This window comes from Microtus ochrogaster, linkage group LG12 (assembly GCF_000317375.1).
Source record: "Microtus ochrogaster isolate Prairie Vole_2 linkage group LG12, MicOch1.0, whole genome shotgun sequence".
Lineage (NCBI taxonomy): Eukaryota > Metazoa > Chordata > Mammalia > Rodentia > Cricetidae > Microtus > Microtus ochrogaster.
Window position 1 is genome coordinate 3728633 of NC_022036.1, and position 17852 is coordinate 3746484.

The 17852-nt window shown below is 39.4% G+C and overlaps 1 protein-coding gene across 1 annotated transcript in view; it reads left to right on the forward strand.

Annotated features, from left to right (window-relative positions):
* The window catches only part of Tpk1 (thiamin pyrophosphokinase 1), a 355540-nt gene that overhangs the window by 135764 nt on the left and 201924 nt on the right, over positions 1–17852 (forward strand). The window contains exon 5 of the mRNA XM_013352468.2: positions 10169–10241. Coding sequence (XP_013207922.1) covers positions 10169–10241 — 73 coding nt within the window. The remainder of the gene's footprint in view (positions 1–10168; positions 10242–17852) is intronic.

Sequence of the window (17852 nt, forward strand, 5' to 3'; positions counted from 1 at the left end):
TCTTCTTGGAAGTTCTGGTAGAATTCCTCATTGAAACCATCTGGTCCTGGGCTTTTTTTGGAAGGGAGATTTTTTATAACCGTTTCTAGTTCTTCGCTACTAACATCAACTTGACATGGCCTAAACTTGCCTGCCAAGAGGGATCCTCACATAAAGAACTGTCTTTCTTGGGTTGGCCCATTGTCGGTATGACAGCTCTGAAGGGATATGTTTACTCGATGCATGTGTCATAGCTCTAAGGTAAAAGGCTCCCAAAACACGTGTTACAGCTCTGAAGGGAAAGGTATGCTCACGGCTGGGAGCCGAGGAATACCACAAAGTCACAGTGCACAACAAACCTCACTCAAGAGATGTATTAGGAAAGACACAAAAGTGTGACTGCCTCAGCTCAGGTGACAAGCAGCAGGAAACTGAGCAGGAGACAGGCCTATATAGGTTTTCTTGGAGGCTGAGTTTTCCAGCGTGGGGATTGGTGGGATTTCCAGCTCAGTGATTTGTGAATTTTCAAAACCCAGAAGTGAGCTCTCACTTTTACCCCTACACCCATGGCCATATCTCTGTGAAGTTAGTTTAACTGATGTGAGAGGGCCCAACCACTGTGGGTAGAACTATCCGAAGTAGGGCATCCTCGGCAGTACAGCAAAGTCAGTGGGGCCTGAGCTGGTGAGCAAGCAAGTAAGCTTCCCCTCCATGGTTCGCACTGTGCTTTCTTGATTGTGAATTCCTTGGTCAGTGGTAATGCTACATGGAATACAAATCAGTCCTGCCTTCAGGTTACTTCCTTGAATTCCTCCATAATGCACTGTAACCTGTAAGATGAAATAAACCCTTGGCTCCTCTGCGTTGCCTTTGAATAGAGTGTTATATCATAGCAACAAGAGGGAACTAAGACAATAGGCATGATTAGTGAAGCCATTGTCTGTTGCTGGCTAACTTAGTCTACTGCTCTGCACCCTGCCTTTGAGCTGGCAGGGAGTATTAACCTCCTAATTATGTTCATGTCTCTTTGGTGGTGACCATCTTCCAACCTGAGGCTGACCTTAGGGGCCCCAGTCACCAGTCATCTCATCAGCTAAATTATATTTCAAGAGATTCCCAGGGTCTTAGATGCCCTTCTTTCCGAAGATTGAAGCAAAAAATAAATATGTATTGCTAATTACATCACAGTTTGGTGAGGTTAAGTAAGCACCAATCCTCCAACTTCCAGGAAGCTTGCCCAAGTTGTTCGCAGGGCTAGAGAGAGAGGTGCAGAGGTAAAGGGAAGCCCACACCTCCATGTGAGGCCTCTGCACTTCATGCCTCTCATGCCACTGCTGCTGCCTTCAGTTCTCAGGGCTACACAATAAACTTATTTACGTGGTTCAAAAATAGGCTGACATAGCATCCTTTGAGGAAAAGTAATGTGGGAAGTCACATTATAATTGGGTGTGTTGGGGAGGGAGAAATACTGGATAACTTTGCCAATAATCTATTCATGATGGAAAGATGGGTACTTAATAGGATAAGAAGGGTGGTACCTGTGGGTTGATTTTAAAAGGCCTGGCCGTGCGGTGGTGGCGCACGCCTTTAATCCCAGCACTTGGGAGGCAGAGGCAGGAGGATCTTTGTGAGTTCGAGACCAGCCTGGTCTACAAGAGCTAGTTCCAGGACAGGCTCCAAAACCACAGAGAAACCCTGTCTCGAAAAACCAAAAAATAAAAAATAAAAATAAAAAAAGGATTTTAAAAGGCCTGTAGAGGGAATATTAATGATTCATTATGAGTCAAAAGGGACCAGGAGATTTGGGGGCAGTAGAATTACATCAGCTGTCTTATTAAGTTTGTACCATGGAACATATTAAAAGAGCCAATCAGGAAACAGAATTTTAAAGGAGTCTTTAGAATTGGTACAACTATGAGTTATGAAAAGAAAGAAAGAAAAAGTCTAGGATGACCATAAATATTTTGAATTGAACAGCTGGAAAAGAATGGATTTTTATTGGGTAACATTGGTGAGGCTGAAAAGGGATAGTTAGGATTGTGGCAGAACTCTGCTACAGCACAGGTAACAGTGAACAAGTTGCTGGGATACTTGGTTGTGAGCTGAGGAGAGGTGTAAGATTGAGCCTTGAATGCATGGTGTATAAGGCAGCAGAACTTGGTGCAGTAAAGTGTTAAGAGCAGAAAGTTGGAGAGCAGCCCTCCACCATGCCGGGGCACTGCATGCTCACTCTGAGAGAGGTAGAAGACAGCAGTGAGACGGAGTAAGCAGTGGAGTGGAACCCAGAACCTGGAGTTTTTAAATAAAGAAAAGAGAATCAAGGACTAAGGAGTAGCCAGTTATGTTATCTGCTTTGAGTGGGTAAAGTAACATGCGGGAGTTATTAGATTGACCAACTTTAAATTCTCTGGAGATGGAAAATGCACCGTGTATAGGTTGCATACTTAAATTCCGTGACATTGGTATCATGGCTCTTATTTGTTTTATTTTCCTGTCTGATTTTAGTTTTGTGTGAGATGCTGTTTGAACAAGGTTATTCACTGTTTGTCTGTTGTATTTCCTTTCAGTGTCTTCCAAAGACCCCTTTAAGTTTCATCAGTAATAGTTATCACTCAGTGACTATAGGGTTTGGTGGGTCTGCCTAAGCCATTATCATCCTACTTCCTTCCTTGGGATTCCTCCAGCACCACTGTTTGCAGTGCTGTAGAGTTCTGCCCACATTCCACATCTGTCCTTTAGGACCCTGCTTCATTGTCCATATAAAGGGATGGGAGCAGTGGGATAAGGCCAGGAGCTGGCAGGAACAGAAGCTTCTTGCTGCTTATACTGCCAAGACACTTGCCTTGTAGGATAGTACTTCAGGTGGAGGGAAAAGGCAGAGTCAAAATGTAAAATCCTGCTAGCAGACTTTGGAGCTGGGCAGATTGCTGCACTTTATTCCAGAAAACTTGGGAGGAGCAAACAACCTATTAGTGACCCTAATGGCATTTATCACTGGCTGTACTTATTGAATTCTGTGTGTTCTGTCTCAGCTGAATCACAGAGAGAAGCATAAAGCAAATAAATTACATGAAGTAATTCACTGTCCGTGAGCAGTCTATTCTATTTGTTAAGGTGAAGAATTGGCATTAACCTGTATGTGTGCTTCCAGCTCTTTCATGTTCATAAATAAGGGACGGAACCTTCTTTGTACTGTATTGGGCCTCTCTCGACTTTTCTCATCGCATGGTGCATTCTGGTAGCATACCTGCTCCATTCCCAGCACTACTTCCTGCTAAGGAAATAGCCCCTTACTTTACTGTCTATTCCGTCAGCTGCTCTCATTCTCTCCTCACCCTTTCTAGCTTCATTGGGGAAGTAAGTGCTTTGGGCAGAGTAAAGAGGGAAAAGTCACCTACAATTAATGAGGAGCTATTTTCTTGCAGAACTTCTGCTTTGTGAGGTATGCAAAAAGCTACATTCTGGGTATAAGAGAGACTCTGAAGACACCCCTCCCTTAGAGACCGTAATATGTGACTATAAGCGACTGCCCTATAAATCAGTATAGTTCATTCTTGGATGATATAATGTCATAAACCAGGTCGCTCCTCATACTACCCCATGTGGAGAAGTTCAGGCCAAGACTCCATCAGGTTCCTTATGTGTTGAGGGATCTTCTCTAGTACATAGACTGTCTTCTTGGTGTGTCTTTCTTTTACAATGAAAGAGACAGCTTCTGTGCCTCTCTTGTAAGATCCATAAATCCATTCATGGGCTTTACCCTGATGACCCAATCACCTCTATATACCTTGACCCCACTGTTTAATACCAGCACACTGAGGATTAGGTTTGCCCCAAGAATTTTAAAGGGACATTAACATTCAGACCATAACCACTATGATCTCAGCAATCAGGCGATGTTTTCTTAGCATCTGCCCTGCGTCCTTCATTTCATGTTCTTTGATTCCCCCTTTTGTCTCCATAGTCTGGTAGTCTTCATTGCCAGAAAATGGCTCACATATGTGTATTTTCCTTCAGACTTTCTTTCCAGCACCTCACTTACTTCCCTTTCTGTGCAGTCAGCTCTCACAGATCTCTTGCCTTTTCTCTAATGCTGTTCTCCTAAGCCTGACTCTGTGTCAGATGTCCACTATTAAAAAGGCAGTTTAACAGCCTGTAGGATGCATTATATGAAATCTCTCTAATATAAATAGCTAGTACTGGCTTATTGGTATGTTTTTCCTTATACTATTTTACTTTATTTGTAAATAATTATACATCTTAAATATTGGCAACCCACTCTCTTTAGCTCTTACCATGATTTTTGAACAAAATTTGTAGAAGGAGAAGCAGGCTCCATTCCCGCATGGCTCATGGCCGCCTAGCTAGCTTATGCCCCGAAATAATTACACAGAAACTGTATTCTTTTAAACACTGCTTGACCCATTAGCTCTAGCCTCTTACTGGCTAACTCTCATATCTTGATTAACCCATTTCTATAAATGTGTGTAGCACCACAAGGTGGTGGCTTACCGGAAAGATCTTAACCTGCATCCATCTTGGAGAGGAGAGCTATGGCGACTGCCTTACTTTCCTTCTTCCCAGCATTCTGTTTGGTCTACTCCGCCTATCTAAATTCTGCCCTATAAGGCCAAGCAGATTCTTTATTAATTTTTTTTTCTTTTTTGCTTTTTCAAGACAGGGTTTCTCTGTGGCTTTGGAGCCTGTCCTGGAACTAGCTCTGTAGACCAGGCTGGTCTCGAACTCACAGAGATCCACCCGCCTCTGCCTCCCGAGTGCTGGGATTAAAGGCGTGCGCCACCATCGCCCGGTGATTCTTTATTAATTAACCAATGAAAGCAACACATAAACAGATGACCCTCCTCCATCATTTCCCCTTTTTCTGTTTAAACAAAAAAGAAAGCTTTCATTTTAACATAGTAAAATTACATATAGCAAAACAGTTATAAAGCAAGAATTACAGTTACAATATTTATATCTATTTTATCTTTTATTATAACAAAGGAAAACTATAACTATAACCATTCTTCAACTACATCAAAGATTCCAGAATCATATAATATTACCTAAGCAAACAAGAAATAAGCAACTTCCAAAACTCTAGAAATGACAGAGATATCTCGCTGCTTGTACAGTCACCCGAAGTTCTTTTGTGCCGTTGGGGCATCCATCTTCAGCCTACAGGCCCACAGTATCCAGCAGACATTTCCATGAAGCAGGAAATTTCAAAGACAGTTCAGTCACTATCTGCTGTGTCCTGCAGAATGTCTCGCAGACTCTTTCATGAGTCAGGAACCCGGAAAGATAATCTCACCTTTAGGCAAGTTCAGCAGTCCTCTCTCTGTGGGTTCTTTGTGTCCAGTTTATGCAACAGTCCAGGGAAGAGCAGTGTCTTGCCCAAATGGCTATCAAACTCCATAAGAAGCCTCTTCAATGCCCATCTTCCTCTTGAAGTGCTTCCAGGAGCAGATGTGTCTCATTGTCATGAAAAGCCCTAAATTATTAAAACATTAAATGCCATATTCTGTAGTATTTGAAAGATATGAAGAATGTCTATTTAACTAAAATATATCTCTATATATCTAGAAAATCCAACTAACATGACTACAAGCTTGACTATTATTGATGATTATCCATTAACAACCTATATTTTTAGTTATACATTACATTTTTAAATGAACTACACAATCACAATACCTTAATCAGTATCAGAAATACATATAACAAAATTGACCTTAAATGTCTATCAATAAGGCAAAATTTATACCAATGCAAATTATTTATATCTATATCAAGAATTTATTCACTTCTGAGTAAATGGTAATCTTTCTGCTACAAACAGCATCTAGTAGAAATGTTGAAGAATAGAATTACTGCACTCTGTGTGTTTAAGAAGTACAAGCTGTAAACTTTGTTTTTAGATGCACATTGAATACTGGGAACATAGTACATACCTTCAGAGAAAGGTTGCTAGATTGTGTGTAATATATAAGAATCCGCCTAAATAGGTTGTTTATTATCTTTAGCATAACATATAATTCAGTGTACACACTATCTTTGGTGTCCAGTTCTGTAGTGTACACTGCAGGTTCCATGCCTGTGGCTGCTTCACACCTTTCCTTCCTCTTTCTTTTACTGTTTCTGCAGCAAAAATGATGATGCATTTTAAGCAGAGTTGGTAGTAAATTTAAAAATTGCTCTTCTTCCAAAATTCTTTGCCTAAGGTTTTCTATTGAATATCTTTTCTACCTTCTATGTCATCATTCTTTACTCCGGCTGGGAGAATTTCACAGTGAAAAGACTGATTATCTTTAGTAAATATGATCCTGTCCCCAGATACTACCTACCACTGGCATTTGAGCAAAGCTGTAGGCAGACACTGCTTTTCTTCGTGCCTGGAAAATCCATTCGCACATGTCATGGTCAGCAGCAACACTTCACATGACTCATTTAATAGTCACCTGGCAGCCAGGGAAGACAGAAATTCACTCCTGACAATGCTTGTTGTAATAGTGTCTTATCAGGACATCATGATGAATGTTGAATTTTTTGATTAAATGCATGATTATAAAATCAGTGTTAAATATCTTTTCAAAGAATAATTGGTCTCTTTTATAACATTTGGATGCTGATTTTTATTTTGAATTATAATGTAATTCCATCACAAAGCTCTTCTAAAATGCATATTTTTAACTGTGTGTTGGATGTAATTTCAGTGGTGAGGAGTCTGCGGTAGGAAACTGAGTTCAGGGTCAGGTTATGGATAGACACCCTGTTTCAAAAAACCATCTGTGGAGGGAAGCACCATCTCTCCAGAGTCTTTGTTGTATCCACACTATAAAACATTTAGAAGTTACTTGTATGTTTACTATTAAATATAATTTATAAATAGTATATAACCTGAAGGGGTTAGGGGCATGTCTCTGTTGATAGAGTGCTTGCTGTCCAAGCATGAGGACATGAGTTTTATCCCCAGAGTCTATGTAATATGCCAGGTCTGGCAATGTGTGTGTATAAGCCTTGCTGTGAGAAAGTAGAGATAGAAAACTCAGCTTTTATGATAGTGCAGTTCCCCATCTGGAAGGGAAACCCAGTGCTACCCTGATCTGATAGCCTTTCTAAGCTATGTACTACCATACCTGACCAAGAAGAAACTACTGAAGAATATCAGAGCATAGATTACAGGTCATTAAGCCCCAAGGTATTATCTCAGGGGCACCAGTACCATCTATACCTGTGTTTGGTGAAGATCTTTATTGCTCCAAATGTCAGTCTAGCCTTCACCCTCAGGTAGGAGCCACTCCTGTGTCTCTAAAAAGTACCCTGCCTCTTCTGCTTATATTCCCTTGACCATACAGCAGCCAACCAAATAAACTTAGGTTCTCTGATGTCTCCTACTCTGCCCAGAAGCAGTGTCAGAAGATGAATCATCTCCCTTGTCAATAACTTGAACTTCTTGATTTGTCAGGTGGGAAAAGTGGAGATTAAGGGCCAGCAATAAAAGGTAATTCTTCACATTTTAACAGACCATCCATGATCATTTAGAGCCTGACCTGAGATATCTATTATAGACACCTAAACTATCCCCAGAGTGCCCTGTGATTCCTTACCCAAGAGCCCTGTTCCCAATGGGATAGGCTACACTGCAAAATCATTGTTCAGCAAGATGGCCACATATCCATCCAGATATGAGCAGATTCCCATCTCAGTTGCTGAAGAATAGATTCTAGACCTGATCTTTTCTTTACTTTCTCTGTTCTTTCTTTTATCCTTTCTTTTGGTTATGCTTCTTTCTCTCTCCTCCACTGTTTCCTTCTTCTCATCTTCACCTTATTGTATCATTGTCAGCATCTATGTGCTCACTGCTTTGAAGAACACCAAGGTTAGTTAGTCACGTCTGCCTCAAAGCCTTATCCTCTAACCAAAGCTAAAAGAAACATAGAGAGCTGTTACTTGTGAGAGGTTTCATGCTATTTGAGTAGTAACATTTTCCTTGGAGGCAGAAAGCAGGGAGGACTTTCTGGAGGGGTAGCTCCCCACATAGTTTTTAGGAAACGGATTTTAAAAGATAGCATTTCTTCATATGTTATATTTTTTACAAATACTAGCCTCTTTGGTGATTATATGTGCTGGGCCATGAGCCCATCAATTATCTCAGCCCTTTCTGGACTCTTTGTCACTGATAAGTGATGAATTGTGATTCAGTCGGGTGGGGGATTTGGGGCATCTTTTAATACTACGTCCCCTGGTTTAGACTGTGGATACATTTCTAGAGCAGACAGATGGGGTCAGGGGCAATGCAAATCTCTGTCCCTGCAGTCAGCAACTAAGTCAGCTTAAAAATAATCTTCGTGTGCAAACTGTTATTTATGTCAGAACATAACTCCTCTACATATGAAGTGCCATCCCTAGGGATGCCTTCAGAATCCCCAGGTGCCATGGTAACAGGCACTGTGTAACATGCGCAATAGGCTTTTAATTGCAACAAAAAAAGTACAATTCAGGAAGTTCCATGTATTGTATTTTATGGTGGAAACTTGTAATAATCTTGGTCATCTTAGCATGAATGTCAGGTTATTTTTGGCATGAATCTTATTAGAAATAACCATATTGATTTAATAGGAATGCTGCATGGAGAAAAATATATTAAGAGATAACCAAAGTCAGTTATCATTTGTCTATATAATTTTGTTTCCCTATTAATATCTTGTAAAAAATATAAATGAGTTTGGATGATTTACTTTTTTACACTATTCTTTATGTTAGATAAAAGGGAATCTAATTCTTTTTAAAAGATGACCTATTCTATGGGACAGATGCTCAGCTGCCTGAGGGTATCAACCTTTATTTTTCATTTTTTTTGTTTTGTTTTGTTTTTCGAGACAGGGTTTCTCTGTAGCTTTGGTGCCCGTCCTGGAACTAGCTCTTGTAGATCAGGCTGGTCTCGAACTCCCAGAGATCCGCCTGCCCCTGCCTCCCGAGTGCTGGGATTAAAGGCGTGCGCCACCACCGCCCAGCTTTATTTTTCATTTTTATTTATTATCAAAATCAATATGCTATTTGGAAACTGCCAAATTGTTTCTAGATATCTAAGGGACTACAATTTGGGGAGTAATATGAGTGAGTCCCATTAGGAAGTTTGCTTGAACCAGATGGTACGGATGGGAGCCCTCAGCGGAAGTAGGAAGTTTGCTTGAACCAGATGGTACGGATGGGAGCCCTCAGGGGAAGTAGCTTTTGTGCGCAGAGAAGTGGTTGGACACTGGTCATACATTCACTTGGTTTGATCTCAGCTGTGCAGAGATAATGGAGGAATTAGAGAAATGATTTCTTTTACTGTTTTCAGAACTAATACTCTGTGTTCTAAAATCTTATTAATTTATATATGGCAAAATAGCGTCCAGTGGAAGCTTTTTAAAGAAGCTCTGAAAGTGTGTGAATTTATTTAACCAGAAAACAAGTAAAGAAAAAATAAAATAATGGATATAATGACCAAGGAAATTTTGAGGAAGATTATAGGAAGACTTTTGGAACCACTTAAGTTCCAAGTCTGTTTACTTTCTAATTCTGTTTCTTCTTGAGGCCACCTCACGTCTGTGGTACCCAGTCATGCAGTGAATAGTTCATAAATGAGTAATGAACAACATTTGATTGATTCTTACTAGCCCACATTATGTCTGTGGTGAAGGTTATTGTGTCTTATTTGTCTCTTGAGACTTAGAATTAAACTCAGGGTCTCCAGAATGCTGGGCAGTTACCCTACATTGAGCCATGGCCCGCTGTTGATTTTTGTGGGAGCTCTTCTTCTATAGCCCATTGTACTCCCAGTTTCCTACCTCAGCCTCCCAGTACTAAGCTCCAGGCATGTCCCATCTTGCTCTGCACTATGTGGTCCACATTGTCATCCATCTTCCTCTCAGAGGAAGTTGTGTTAACTTCAGAGAAAATTGACCCAAATCATCTCAGTCAGATTAACCTTGACCTGAGAAATAATGTTTATAGTTGAATTAAGAGCTACAGAACAGTATCAGAGACAAGGTTTGCTTATTTTATCGTTCAGCTGAAAACTGTCCATGTTTCCTCTTGTTTCAAGTATCTTAATTTTTCCTCTGGTCCTTAGAACTGTAGTTTAAAAATTCACAGATGAATGGATTGGTCTAGTTAACTTACATGAAACTGTTTCTTTCAGCTTTTTGCCTGAATTCATCAATGGGGACTTTGATTCTATCAGGCCTGAAGTCAGAGAGTTCTACACTGAGAAGGTAAAGCACACTCACTTTCATACTCAAGCTTTCTCTTCTGCCATTGCTCTCACACGACCGTCTTGGATGGTGAATATGGATTGAACAATATTTGCTTATTTTCATACTTTTTTGCTGTAGAATTAATATATTAAAATAGAAAGTTTATAGTTGACAAATAGAAACATAGTATTAGAAGGTCTATCACCATCAAATATGTAGTAATCAACACTTCAAGCATATTCAGTATGTTTATAGTTTACTAGGCATGTTAATAACCTATTGCTGTTTATATTCTCATTGGTTATTATGTGTTTTCAAAAATATTTTATCTTATTTAACAAATGTGTTGTATTATTATTTTAAATACCAATTCCCAATGAATGTATTTAAGCTGTGTCTATTTTCTCTCAATGTAAACTTATGAAAATGTTTTAGAAATGTTTTTATAAATGTGCATAATTGTGTATTCCTTGAATTTCAGAATCAAAGTTTTTCTATAATATTTGGATTTTTTTTTGAACAAAACTACTATGAGATTAGTAATAACTACTCTTCTTCACTGTTATTGCAAATTTTCTTAAGATTCTTGACACTTAAAAAACATATAAAAGGCCTAACTGGGGATGATGGAATCACACAGTAATGAATTACAGTAGTTACTGATTAAAGAAACATTCCACAAGTTTTAGAATTCAATTCAGATATTTTAAAGGACAAGTCATAGTACTAATGTATATTATTTTTAACTGGTACAGCCAAATCATATTTATTTTCTTTTAAAGAAACTACAGTGACTGTGATCATAAAGTAAATTTCTTTTATGGCTGGGGAGAAATTAGATAATTTTTTTAATGCACAGGAAATAGTAGCTGAATAGCTACAGGCAAGCAATGACTACTAAAAGTGGCAGAGGGGGGCAGAGAAATGGCACAGTAGTTAAGAGCACTGCCTACTCTTCTGGAGGACCAGCTTAATACCCAGCATGCACATGGGAGCTCACAAGGTCTGTGACTCCAGTTCCAGCATGCCCTTGCACAAACATACATTTGTACAAACATTCATACCTCTGAATTAAAAAAGAATAAAATCTCAAAAACAATTTAAAGAGTAGTATCAATCTTCTCTTAGGACAAGGCCCATGATGGTAGCCTCAACACACACCATGTGTGTGTTTGTGTGTGTGTGTGTGTGTGTGTCCGCGCGCGCATGTGCACACTCATATTTAAAGAAGAAGAGTGATGGAATACGGAAGACAGAGCTAGAGTAGGGGAGACTGTGGGGAGGAAATAATGTAAAAACAGGACTCATGTATAAATTTCTCAAAATATAATAATAAATGTTTTAGGAACGAAAGGCAAAAAGGAAGACAAGGAAAGGGGGGTGAAAGAGAAAGGAATTTAGAAATGGCATAAGGGAACCAAGACTATTGTGAATGCAACTCTGGGATTGGCCGGAAAGCAGGTTTATGCAAGCCCCATCTGCCCACCAGCTGATCAGTCCTTCCCTCTGCAAGTGAAGACCATTCCTGACTTAGTGTTTGATATTCATGCTCAATTACTTCAGCACTGGCATGTTCCTGTTCATTCATCCCCAGCCTCACTTCTCATTAACCCCATCCCTCAGCCTCACTGGGAAGGAGCTCTGGCCTTGCTTACAATGCAGAGTTGTGCTAATGCATGGGTGTTAATCATAGATCCGGGAGCACAACAAACAGAGGGAGAGGCAGGGACCAGAATACTCAAAAACACACTGAAGATATAGTCAGATCTGACTTCTCTCTGTCTCTCAATGCTGATGGCTTGCCAAAACTAGAAATGTCAGTCTGATCATTACTGTTCAGGATGAGGAAATGAGCTTCTTAAAAATGTTTTGGATGTTTTAAATAAGGGTTTAACAATATAGGGTATTTTTCAGTTAATATTCTTGGTGGATTTCTCTTGTATTTCTTGCTTGCTTGTTTTTAGACTTGAAATGTTTTTAGACTTATATGTTTTAAGACAGTTTCAAAAGTTATGTTTAGTCATTTCTCCTCATTTCTAAACTGCATGGTTCTAGGCTGCATAATACACTCCAGTTTTTCCCTATGTCCTGAGTGTTAAAGTCTCTGCGTTTGGAGTTACCAGGCATGCTCCTAGAGGACACAGGTGATGCCCTTCATGCAGTTACTGTGCCCTGTAGAGTGCACCCTGAGTGTTTGGCTGTGAGTTTAATAATGATGATAATTACCAGTTAATGCAACATTACACACAATTTTTGTAAGCCATTATCGCCAACTTCAACAGTCTTTAAACTCTTTCACAAGTGAAAAGCCATTATCTTCACTTTCACATCCATCTGGCCCCCAGGCTGGTCTGAGGTTTCAGTGAGCTAAGACTTGGGCTCTAGTAGAGAAAGTAAAGGTAAACTTCAGAGTGCTAAAATATTGCTACAACCATAGGGTAATCACAGAGCCAGCATTGACCCATATGTGGTTGAACTTTGCAAAGTATATACAAACCTGTATTTACTACATAATTCACCTTTCTTTCATGCAACTATAAAATCTCTGCTTTTTTTCTATGTTTGTCTTAGTTTTCCCATTTTGGGTCAGTGCTTTTAATTCAATGAGCAATATCTCTTAATAATGCTGTTTGTTTATCTTTAAATTTTTGTTATTGCTTGCCTTTTTCCCCACATTCTACCCAATTCTGAGCTCTTTTGACTCAGGTCAGAAATCATCAGTTTCAGGCTCTGTATTTTTCCTTCCATCATGAGCACATACATATCAGCTTCCTGAGAACTTTGGGGGAAACTACACTCCCCAATTACTGGAATAATCGGGCTCTTCATTGGTTATAGGAGAAGGGACTTAAACCATGCATAATTGATACTTGAGTGATTTAGGAACCAGTTGCAGCATTTAGGCAATGCCTGAAGATGTTGCTGAATAACAGGTTTTTCTATGAATATTTGCATTTAGGAACAGAGGTAAAAGGTTTTGTAAATGTGGTAATTACAGAGAGTTTGATGACCTCAGTAAAATGGTTCTTTGTGAGAGAGCTGGCCCTGAGGTCACCAGAGTGGGAGCGTTCTTCCTGCCCTTACCAGCTGCAACACATGGGAGAGAGGGCCCTGAGCCTCATGTGGGCAGCACACTAGAGCTGATCTTGTTAGCAGGGCCCATGGATGAGAGCAGAACTGCCCCTACTCCGTCCCTCATATGCCATAGGGTGGCAAGGTTGGGAAATATGACTGCCCCCATCCCTTACTACTTGTGGCAGGCAGAAGAACTGGCCACGGAGGGCATAAAAATGGAAGAACTGGTCCTACAGCTCTTGGGAGAGCAGGCCCTGCAACTCTCCTGGACAAAACAGTAGAGCTGGCCCTGGCAGTGAGTGAATGACCTGGAGCCCAGGACCTGAGAACAGGAGAACTGGATCCCACTCCTTGTTTGTCTGCTGCATTGTGAAAGCAATGAGGGTAAGCTAGTGGACTGACCAACCCAGCCACCACCCAGGCTCAAAGACAAGGCCCCAAGGTAGTTCACTGCAAGATCTACCTCATTTGTGCACTGCTGGAACATGTGAAGGGGCCTGACCTGCAGATCCAAAGTTTCAGGATCTCCATGACAAAAGGCAGCAACAGGATGTGCAAGAGGAATCCTAGTGAGGGCCTGGAACCAGACCATTGGCTCATAGCAATGAAGCTCACAAGCAAAGATGTATGGACTAAAGGGCATTCTGTGTGGCTCACTGGGCTACACTACAGCTTCCACACCAAGATTTGTTTTTTTGTTTTTTGTTTTTTTATTTATTAAAGATTTCCGTCTCTTCCCCGCCCCAAGATTTGTTTTTAATTTAGCTTTGTTTATTTGGTTTGGTTTTTTTAAAAAAACTTTTAAATTTTGTTTTGGGGTGCAGGTTGTAAGGGCAAAGGGCAGAAGTAAGGGGATGAGGAAATGAGTGGGATCAGAATGTGTGATGTAAAGTCTACAAAAAATTCAATTAAAAGTTTGAAAAAATGATACCATGTGCATGACAACTTGGAAATTAATTCTCATGCTTTTTGTAAAGAATTCTGTTGAAATGGGAAGGAGTTGTTGCCACTGCTTCTCAACATCACCTCCTTGGCTGTTTCTTGCAGAGGCTGCTTAGCATCTCTAAGAATGGATTTCCCACAGCATCCCCAACAATGTGATGAGTCTGGTGTGTGGTTTTACCTTCACAGTTCCATGATGTACCCTGCTCCACTCCTCAGTTCAGGGACAGCAGGAGACAAGGTGCATAGACTGGGCCAAGATCAAAATGACTAACCCTTAAAGAGTCAAATTATTCAGTTACTGAAAGAGGATTAAACTAGATTATTGAATTGGGGTGATTGGTAATAGAGTGTTACAGCAAGGACATTGGTGACCAAATATATGTTCCTTTATGTTGTAACAAGAGTTTGTACTTTTCAGAAAGTTCTGAAGAACACCAGGACATCCTCTAGAAAGAATAGTTAAATCACTAGTCAGTAGTCAAGCATGGGACTCGACATCTGGTCTCTAATTTTATTGTCCTGAAAAGAATATTGCGCGATTGGCTCATACTGGGTTGCCTTGCCCAGCCTTTATACAAAGGGAGGAGCTTAGTCTTATCTCAACTTGATATGTCATTCTTGTTGATACTCATGGTAGGCCTGCCATGTTCCGAACAGAAACAGAGTAATGGAAGAGGGAGAGGCAAAAAGGGAGGTGGGATGAGAGGAGGGAGGGAAAACTGTTGTCGGGATGTAAAATAAATGAAAGAATTTAATTAATAAAAAAATATTGCAAGATTGGAACATGCTACCTAAGAGCCAGGGTTGCAGAAACAAAGACATGACTATGGAAGTGTATTCCAATTCCAGTGTAAAGCCAAGCGAGTGTGGCAGAAAGGCTGTGCCATGCACCACCAGTTTTCTTCTGTGGCCACCGAGAGCTGCAGGAATAGAGCTGGCGTCAAGATGGATGCCAAGGCGCGTGTTTCTCCCTCCTTTCATCGTGTTGTATGTTTTTCTGAATAGGGAAACATGATAAATGTGAGCATATTGCATGAACTTTTAGGAATGACTTTTATTAAACTAATGTTTCCTCACTAAATCTTGTCATATAATATTGCTAAAGCCATTTATCACGTTTTACAACCTGCTTTTAACACAGATCAGAGAAGATCAAAACTTTTTAAACCTATGTTCCTTTTTATAGATTTTCAGTGAGAAGAAACTGGCACCTTGTGTTACCTCACATTATAGTCAACTACCTCTGCATGTTTCTCTTACAGTTTAAAAGTGGGATTTGGGTTTACGTATAATTTTCTGTGAAATCATTAGAAACTGGCTTCTAGTTGAATGTGAGTAGAATATTTAAATTATTCTTAAGTGTCTTGCTGATATTAAGTAATGCTTTGACTTGTAATGGTAGTTTAACAAGGAGGGTACTGATCATAAAAGGTAAAGTGGGGAAATGGGAGGAGAATGGGTCAGTGGGTGTAGCATGTGTGTTAAATAAGTCATAAGTAGTCTTGAATCTTAATAGCATATATTTAGTTTTTGTAAATAATAGTGTTTTCTTAAACTATGAAAATAAATATTTTAAGTTGTTTCATACACAAGTGTTTTACTACCACATGTGGGAAAAAATTATGTTTATTAGCCCTGGCTCCTTTTATGCTTGTAGTAATGATCAAACAATGATATGGGTGCAAGAATATTCTAGAAATACTAGCACTCTAGTCTAATGTGCTAGCATTTTCCTCTATTTTAAAAAAAAATTATTGTCCTCTGAGCTTCTTGATATCTGTTGCTTCTTATTAATGCTGCCTTAAAATATTTTTGGGAGTTCATTTCTCTAAGTATGCAATTTATGAATTTGCTTTTAGCCAAGTATCAGAATCCTTTAGAATATTTTTTTGTATTTGACAAAGCCTTGGGTTCAGTTCTATTTAAATTTCATTGAATGTCTCCTGTTAAAATATCTACACTGATCTACTCATATCTCATGAATATTATTATTTTCACCCTTATTGGTGTCTTTTTTTAGTTCTTCCTACCCATATGCCAATAAAATTTAGATATGCTAAAATTAAGTAATTTAGAGAACATAATAAATTGGACTGTTAGAATATTTAAAGTGAGCACAAATTGATTATTATGTAAGCACAATAAGCTATAGAACACTTAAAGGCCAAATCCATTCACTTGCATACTTTCCTGAAAAATAGAAACAAAATGAAGCAAACAAATTCTGAGCACAGCAAATCTGTAGGCTTAGGCTTGAAGACTAATTAGCATATGCTGTGATATAAAGCTGTTGCTGAGGGAATTATAGACAGGCAGTTTCCACTGACAGTGAATGACAGGTTCTTCCCATTCTCTGAACTGTCTGCCTAACCTTTATTAGCATCTCACCAAAGGGATGATGAGACTGCCAGGGGAACATCATGCGAAACTGGTTCCTGAATGTATCTTAATTCCTGCGCCTGCTTCATTCATGGCCCTTTCCAAATGAATTGATTGCATCTATATATTTTAGGAACATATTTTGTTTGAAGTGATTTAATATCCTTAAGGTATTAGTAGGAAAGAGCCTTTGACCTTTATCCACAAGTGCTCCAGATGAGGTCCACATGACCCCACAGTGCATACCTGCCCTCCTCAAACCTCTTGTATTGCATCTACTCTGGGTCTCTGGCACTATCTCTCTTCCTTAGTGACCTGGCAGCAGGGACCTACTCATCTGTCCTCCCTGTCTGAAATAAACAGTTCTATCATGTTTTTCCTCCTTATCCCTGCTAACATGTGACCTAGTGAAACTTCACATTCATGGCCATTCATCTTGGCATCCCCACTCATCGGTAGGTTCTCAGTCCAGTCCATATGAAGCAGGGTATAAATCTCCTATTACAACTAGAGGGACAAGACACAGGTCTTATATGATATTTCACTTAAAGAAGACTAAAAAGATGATGTGAGATTGGGAAATTTGCCATTCCATATATCTCTTCTGAAAACCCACAGTGAACAGTGCCATTTTAAATAAGTCTGACAGAAGTAGAATTTACCTTAATACTTTTCAAATGTATTTCACCCCAGAATATCTATATTATTCTTCTGTATTGGTTTCCAACTAGGCTAAAATATACCAGGATGCTGTTAAGCCTGTTTCACTATTTTAAAACCTTTTATTGAAAATTAAATGAACTTACTCTTCTTTTTAAAACCTACAAGAAATAATAGCAACCCTAAAGAGATATTTTAAGGCATTAAAAATACACCTTATATGTGAAGATGGATACAGATCTATATATGAGTGTGTGTGTGTGTGTGTGTGTGTGTGTCCAAACTCATAGAGTACACAACACTGACAATGAATGCTAGTGTGAACTGTGGACTTAGGCCAACAAGGACATGTGTCTGTAGGTTCAGCTGTAATGAATATGCCACTCTGTGGAGAACGCTAACAATGGAGAATCCAGTGCTAGAACAGTGGTGGAACACTTAGGGAGGAATTTTTATTTCACTGTGAATCTAACCTGCTCAAAAAGTAATGAAGACTATAGATGAAATTGCTCTACAATAAATTAATTAATATAAGTAATTAAGATAGTGGCAATACATTATTGAGAAAAG